Raw genomic sequence first — 8235 nt, 5'->3', positions numbered from 1 at the left:
TGATGGAGTCAATATTTTGTTGCTCTGGATGTGTGCTTTGTGTTATTGTCAGTAAAAATGACAAAATCCTTCACAATGTTCAACTTTGTGGCAGAAGCCTGATAACCTTCTTATTTTTTTTTTTCTTCAACAAATTATTGAAGCAGCTTTGATTATTCACATGTACACTTTCAGCATGTATCCTTTGTTTCTTTCACCCAATTGTAGTGCAGGCGAAGGAAATGTACTTGAAAAAAAGTGATGGTGCAGGGGTAGCAATCAATAGTACATGCCAGTCAACCCTAAAAACGTTGCTGCTTAATCACTTGAAAATGAACACAATACATACATGTTTTCTCATCATCTACCAGCGGGTTAGAGTATTGTGTAGCTAAAGCATTCTTAACTTGAAACTAACAAACTATAATGCTTTTGGTTTCAAGCACCCAGATAATCAAACAGCTGAAAACTCAAAAGTTATGCAAGACGGCACTATCACATGTGACTTTTGATCCTTACTTGACGTTTGAGCCCTGTATACACCCAGGCAGAAGTCGCTCTTCAAAAACGTAAACACGTAGACAGATGCCGTTTTGTTGTTGTTGTGGTTTTTAAAATATTTTTTTTGTCAATTACAGTGTGAACATCTGCCAGCAGGAGTCACTGTCATGGTGTCCCAAAAACAGTGGCCTCAATATTTAAATAAATAAATGAATAAATAAATGAAAACACTGCTACGGAATTGCTGTCAACAGTTTATGCAGCGAGTCATTTGATACCTTACAAAAGTTCAGTTAATTGTGTTTAATTCAAAACACAAATCTGTTTTCTACATAGGTGTGGGCAATTGAAACAGGACTGTAACAAAAAATGTTTAAATTAGTCAAATGAGTGTTGGCATTTTTCTTTTCAATGTGGACTGGGTGTAACGTAATCGAAACAACTTGTGGAAAAAGAAAAGAAGCAGCTATTAATGGTACCATAATCTCTTACCAATGAGTGAGACTGATAGACAGTCCCATAAATACACTTAAGCGCAGAATAAGCAGACTTCACCATTCAGGTAAAACGCTTCTGGACTTTTTATCTTAGTCCACATTCAGGTTGTGCAGTCCCACGGAGTCACTTTCCACCTATCCAGGCAGGCATGTGCTATGTTGTGCTGTAGTATATGATGAGTCCAACTCCGGTGAGGGCCACCACAACTGCAACTGCAATTAACACTATTTTCACCTTCTTATTCTTCCATCTTGTTTTTTCCTTCACCTGGTTGGATTTCTTTTCAAAGGCTTTACTCTGGATGAAAACACAGAAAGACATATGTTACATTCATTTGGTATTTCATCAGGATGCCTCTGGCTAATAAACAAAGACCTGTTGCTGGAAGAATTGGGAAAGCACACAAACTGGGCTTTTGACCAAAAAATGGTGCAACATTTAACCAGAAACAGTCTGACACAATTCAAGGGAAATCTAATGAAAGATGTTCCGATCAGGTTTTTTTTTCTTTTTTCGGCGCAGCAGTTGAAGATGACGATAGGCTACAGGTCAATACCCCCTCCCCCAAATGCATGAATACAATGCCATTTTTTTAAATCACATTGTACCAACTCTAATCCATCTAATCTAATCTAATCCATCCAGCAACTTGAACCAACATCAGACCCACCCATCCCGGAATAAATTGTTCATTTTATAAATCATACCAATGGCCAATGATTTGATGCATGAGCACAGAAGACAACTGTCCAATTTACTCAAATTAGACAAAAATTATTAAACCAAAAAGGTACAGAGGGGCCAGAACAAATTTGCCTTTACAGACATGCTTTAAGAAAGGATTGACTCTTCTAAATTAAAAAGTCAGAAACAGATTAAAGAGCAACTTGAGTTTATCTGAATGTTTTCTTTAAGCTAGCAAAGAAGTCAATATACAGTTTGAGGTTAATCATCATTGTAACTCGTTCAAAATTAGGCTTTTGATCAAATCTACTAACTAAAAGGCAAGAGGTCTCTTTCATTCTCTTCTGAAATGCCCTGACCTGTTGGCAAGGAGAGCCACACGATATGTGAAATGCTGCCTCCACATGTGGAGGAAACGTTAAGAAACTTTACGTTTCTTTGGCTTTGCTACCACAAGAAGTTGTCGCGCCCCAACCCTGGTCGTCATAGTAACAATATCCGGGCTTGCCATTGGCTGATAACTTTATGGAGCAAGCTCTCCAGGCATGAGACAGGGCTACCTTCTCAAATGGGCTAATTACAGGCAGTAAGAAATATGGTGATTCACACACGTTATCAAGGCACATTGCAAAGTGATTTTAGTTGTTAAAAAAAACAAAACAAAAAAACACAAGTGTTGAGTAAAGTTACTGCAATGCCCTGGTGCTGAGATTATTCTATAAATAATAATGCCCGTAAACAAGAGTTATTGGAGCCACTGGAGAGTTGAAGGGGGGGGGGGTAAGTTCCCCAGGAGCCTCATGGCATGTCCTGCACTCGCTCGGTTATACCCAGGGAGACCCGCTCACTTCATTCATCTCAACAAAAGGAAATACCTCTCCAAAAATAGCACCATAAAGCACAATCAGGATGTAAATTGTACATTTGTTTTCCCTCTCTTGCTCCACCTAAGGTGTATTTATAAACAATCAAATTTGACATGTCCCCTTTTGGATCCCTGTCACTAACCAATAGGATTCCACACATGAAAAGTGGAATCAAAAGAAATAGTGAGGACTTTTGGGAACACAGCCTGCCAACCTTTCTTAGCAGTTCATCAGCTCTGTCCTCCAGGTCACCCAGTTTTCCAGATCGCTCTTCCGCTTTGTTCAAATTGTCCAGCATGATGTCCTTCACCTCCTCCGCATCCTCCTGGGCCTGCTGCAATCGGCTTTTCCCATTCTGCTTTGCAAACACACAGCAGGTTAGTCGTGTGTGTGTGTGTGTGTGTGTGTGTGTGTATATATATATATATATATATATATATATATATATATATATACAATTACATTTAATCATTGACATTAATCATTTAATTAATGAGACAACTAATTATTGTTTATTTGCTCAATTTAATTCCATATTTCATTAATAAATGAAACATTTCATGAATGAATGAGGGGCGGCTCGGTGACGCACTGGGTAGCACGTCCGCCTCACAGTTAGGAGGGTGCGAGTTCGATTCCACCTCTGGCCCTCCCTGTGTGGAGTTTACATGTTCTCCCCGGGCCCGCGTGGGTTTTCTCCGGGCACTCCGGTTTCCTGCCACATCCCAAAAACATGCTTGATAGACCGATTGAGCACTCCAAATTGTCCCTAGGTGTGAGTGTGAGTGCAGATAGTTGTTTGTCTCTGTGTGCCCTGCGATTGGCTGGCAATCGGTTCAGGGTGTCCCCCTGATGAAAAAGTAAAGCTTAAAAGGAACTAGTAATGTCATCAAACCAAAATGAAGTCAAATTAGTTTTCTCACACCCAATGTTAACAACAGGTGAGGGGGTACTGTGTCATCCCAAAACCTTGCACTGAAAGTGTAATTAGTACAAGGAACTTTTGACATCTGCATTGTGAGAAAGAGAGGAAGCTGACATCTTAGAAGTTGACAGTGACAGGAAACTAGAGCAGCAAAACAGTTCATAATTCAGTGTCATTTCCTGCAACAAACCGACGACACCGGCCAGCACAAGTAAACCTGACGCTTATGATTGTAAAGATGGAGTGAATCCAAGCCCACATGTTGTCATTTTTCCCCCATTAGGTTACCGTAGCCAAATGGCGGCAGTAAAAGAACAATAGTCTGTTTTAAATGAAGTTGGCAGCATCTTAACATGGGAACTGCTGCCCATTCCAGTTCACCTCCTTGCTTCCTTCCTTTTCTTCCTCCCTTACTCAATTCTGCCAACATTACCTGATATAATGCTGTGAGTCCAGGGGAAACCACACCTACATCATGTTATTTCATGCCTCTGACGGGGTTGGAATGTGACTATCCGAGTGCTACTCAGATTATCAGTATTCTAATTTAATAGTATTAAGAATCATTCTTGAATGGTGGCAAAAGTACGCAGATGCGACTTAAAATAGAAGTAAATGGTACTTGTGTAAAAAACTAGCTATCCATCTAGAATCAAAAGTAAAAATGAATTTCTGCTGACAATTATATGCAACAACCAGTTGGATAACTTGCTACAACTTAATGGTACGCAAAATCGTTTCTCGCTTTTTTGCATTTGTTGTCACGGATAACTTTTGTCATTGAACACGTCAAACCATTCTCCTCAAAAGGTTATGGTTGGGATCGTCTTGGGTCATCGTATCTGTTGCCTTATTCCCAAGATTCCAATCATCCAAATGCAAGCAATCAAGATTTCGACTACAATTGACTTTACCTCTCGCTATTTAATTTTTTTTTCAACATCGTGTCAGTTCAAAAAAACGAGTCTGTTTTGAGATTAAATACAGATATGATTTCAAATGAGTGACTACAAGGGGGGAAAAAAAATCAGAAAAAGAAATCTCAAGCCAAGTACAAATGCCAGAAAAAAAAACATTAAAGTAAGCACATCAGACTTTGTAAGCCAACTTTTTGACTTTTTCTATTATTTTAGAACAATTAATATCAAAGTGTGGTGCGTGTACTCTCCAGTGGTATGAGAAAGAATTACTGATTTAAATACAAATCAATTTTACAACTTTTGAAACATAAAATTTAATCAAACTCATTAGATTGCAGCAATTTTTATTTCTGTTGTTGTGATTGTTGTTTTTAATGTGTCAACGAGTTATATTTAACATCCTTTAACAAGGGTTTGTTTTAAAATATTAAATTATATTCATTAAATTTGAATTGAATCATAACAGCACTGTTGAGATGATTGTTATTTTTAATGTGTCATTGAGTTATATTTAACATCTTTTAACAAGTTTGTTTTAAAATATTAAATTATATTCATTAAATTTGAATTTAATCATTACTGCAGTGTTTAGATGATGGCTATTGATGTTTTTCATGTGTCGTTGAGTTATATTTAACATCCTTTAACAACAGTTTGTTTTAAAATATTAAACTATATGAATTATATTGAATTTAATCATAACAGCACTGTTTAGATGATGAACACTTAGACCTACTACGTTACTGTATGTTTGGCCACCACTATTAAGACACTTGAAGAGCTGAGTATTTTTCAGGTGACGATTAGTGTAAAAATGTTTGAGAACTAACTGTTTTAAGATTAGAAATACAAAACGAACACTTACAGTAAATCTTGAACTCCTCCCTTTTTAATGAGTTTAAATTCCAAACGATGACGCTACTGTGAAAAAACAAGTGGAACTTTTTTTAAAAATCTATCTTAAATAGATTTATGTTATGTAGATTAAGATCAAGATTAACAGTCATCCAAGGGATTTGGGAAGTCTTTCAGTTTTTCCCCAACAAACGAAAGTGTCCTTGGCATGAGACAACAGGTAACAGCTACCTGTAAACGACTGACAGCCACTCACCATTTCGTCTGTCGTGTCTATGCGTGGTGGCTGGGGCGATGCGGCAGCTGTCACTGGAGCCACTGCATTTATTGCTCGCGAGGAGCTTTATAACAGCCCTGGGAACAGGAAATAACGCACAAGATTCGCGTTTTACGAAGACCGTGCGACTTCCTCTTCCCTCGGTTCAACTTTCTTTAGGAGGTCTGCCTACTTAACTTTGTTCGAGCAGCAGTCCTAGCTGACACCCGAGACTGTTTCACAGATGCATTCATATAACCTCGGAAATGTGAAAATTCTCATGCGATAGGCCAAAACACTCAAAGAAGTTGGTTGTTCCTTCGTTTATTTTGTTTTTATAATTTGACTTTATTTAAATGATATAAATACAAAAGTACCTGTAATTAGGTAGGAGGAGTGACGGTTGTATTTTGTGACGCGATCGAAGATAGGTGAAATAGCTAAAGGTAGTTCAAATGAGGGTCTACCATTAGGTAAGACTTATTTTCAAACGGTCTTTCACAATCTACTGCGGATTTCTGGATTCTGAAAACAACTTATGAACAACCTAACGAACGTGCTAGAGAAAACTGCGCGTCTACCACCATCAAACTAAAGAAAATGTTGACATGGATATTTCCAAGGGTACTTAAACGCATCAGTGCAAAGTCTGACATTCTTTCACCAGACAAGCATCAGTCAAGGCCTGGAGGCCAGATATGGACCACCTTATGATTTTTATGGTCCACCAAATAAAGTGTGTCCTATTTTTTTTTTTTTTGGTAGACTAGATGTTTCAAAAACTTTTTACAAGTATTGTGATTCATTACTCCTTCAAATCCTTTCTTATTTTCAAATCCCAATATTTTCCATAACATCTGCACATACAAATAATAAAAATAATAGAAATGTGTAGGTAATAGAAACGTGTTATAGTAGTTGATTATGCCTTATATAGCGAATTGTTTTATAGTTTCAAGGTTATTTGTGACATTCATTGCTCAATTATTAAGGGTCTTCTGTCCAGCATGAAATATAGTTTTGCATAATTCTGTCATATAGCTGGGGATTTATCAAGATGGGGATAACTCATGAAACATTCAAAACGTTTTCCTGTCAGAGTGCATACGATACTGTATGTTTGCATTATATAGGCTACGTGCATTTTTCAAATCGCTAAAACATGCCATGAATCTTGAAATGCTGCAGACCTCTTTGACCTTCTACTGAATATTGCATGATATGTGACCACTAATGGGTGTTCCCCACTTATGTGCCTCGCGTGACTGCCAAAGGGGGCTGCCTCTCCTCCCTTTAGAGTCATACAAATTCCCTATATAAACACCCACGGCGTCCGTGGTAGAAAAATGATGAGTTCACTTTGACCTTACCGCTACACTTTACGGACACATACTGTGTGTGTTTTGAATTGTAATTTCGGTGACTGTGTGGGATTATTTGCAATAATCGTACTAATAGTTATAAAGTCACTTAACATTTTTTGACAATAACTGTAAGTCGAAGTTAGTATCTGATAAAGTACACACATAACTCAACTGTACTGCATGACAGTACTATTGATCTGTAGCTCTAAAGTTGCCCAATTTTTTATTTTTTTTTCCCTTGGGGCTCAAACCCCCTGGCAGCACCCTTGAACGCCTCTGTCACTCATCTAAACAATTCAAATTATTTCCTGCTGTCTGTGATTAATCCAACATGTGTTGAAGGATAAACAGAAACACATGCTATGAAGGACACATTTGGTACTCTTATGAAATGCCATTGCGAATCCAAAGTATTCTGATTTAGTAACAATAAAAAAGCTGCAAACGGGTATGAATGGGTCCTTGCAGTCCCTTATGTGATAGCAAATTAATTAAATGGAAGTAAGGAAATAAATGATCTGGGTTTGTCAAAGTGGCACATTTGCTTCACAGTTGTGAGAGTTTGGGTTTGAATATTGTCTCCAGCCTTCCTAGTTTGCATGTTGTCCTCATGTTTGTGTGGGTTTTCACCACACAACTTCCTCCCAAGTTCAAAACCCCCTCGCCCAAAGTCAGCTGTGATTCGCTCCAGCTCACTAGCAAATTTGAGGTCAAGCACTACAGAAAATGTATCGGTTGATGGAAGACATTATACTACTACCTGCAGTGGAATTCACTCAAAACTAAAATGGTCAACTTTCTGTTCAATGTTCTGCATTGGCGACTGAAACATTTTTGTGTGACCTGTTATGTATGATAAGCAGTATGGCTATTTTTTTTTTATTTTTAATTGTGAGTTTTAGGGCATGATGAGGCCCCAATCAAAGGTAATTTGTTACATTAATAAGCATTTTGGAATGAGAAAAAGTGGAATGTTATGCAATGGCTATGTCAGCCTGACCTGAATCGGATTGATGAAGCAAAAACAGAAGGGAAACAACACCAATTGTAGATAATTGTGGGAAAGGCCTGGCAAAGCGTTGTCAAGCAATTGAGTTACAATTGCATTAATTCCTATATTGTTCATATAATTTGAATGTAAATGCCATTAAATTAAAGTCTACCACTCAAACACATTTTGTTTGTTTTATTTCAAATCCATTGTGGTTGTGTTCACAGGCAAAAAGATGAGAAATGTATCCATGTCCCAATATTTGGGCTATGACGTCAACAAGTGGGACAATATACCGCAGTCATCACAGTGAATTGGAGGCTGATTATCATTCAAACAGAAGACGAACATGAGTCTGCCCAGAACCGAGCAGGTCAAAGACCCAGCAAACAAAAG

At 37.9% G+C, this 8235-nt stretch overlaps 1 protein-coding gene across 1 annotated transcript; it reads right to left on the bottom strand.

Moving 5' to 3' along the window:
- Positions 1-721: 721 nt before the first annotated feature.
- vamp5 (vesicle-associated membrane protein 5) lies at positions 722-5711 on the bottom strand. Its single transcript, XM_085910934.1, has 3 exons — positions 5485-5711; positions 2743-2883; positions 722-1275 (listed from the first exon to the last, which is right to left on the bottom strand). Exons 1-3 carry the CDS (start codon positions 5485-5487, stop codon positions 1132-1134), a joined length of 288 nt encoding a protein of 95 aa, XP_085767060.1. The 5' UTR covers positions 5488-5711; the 3' UTR covers positions 722-1131.
- Positions 5712-8235: the final 2524 nt, after the last annotated feature.

This window comes from Syngnathus leptorhynchus, chromosome 4 (assembly GCF_054491065.1).
Source record: "Syngnathus leptorhynchus isolate UIUO chromosome 4, UIUO_Slep, whole genome shotgun sequence".
Lineage (NCBI taxonomy): Eukaryota > Metazoa > Chordata > Actinopteri > Syngnathiformes > Syngnathidae > Syngnathus > Syngnathus leptorhynchus.
Note: the sequence above shows the minus strand (reverse complement) of the source record. Positions and strands in the feature narration are given on the sequence as shown.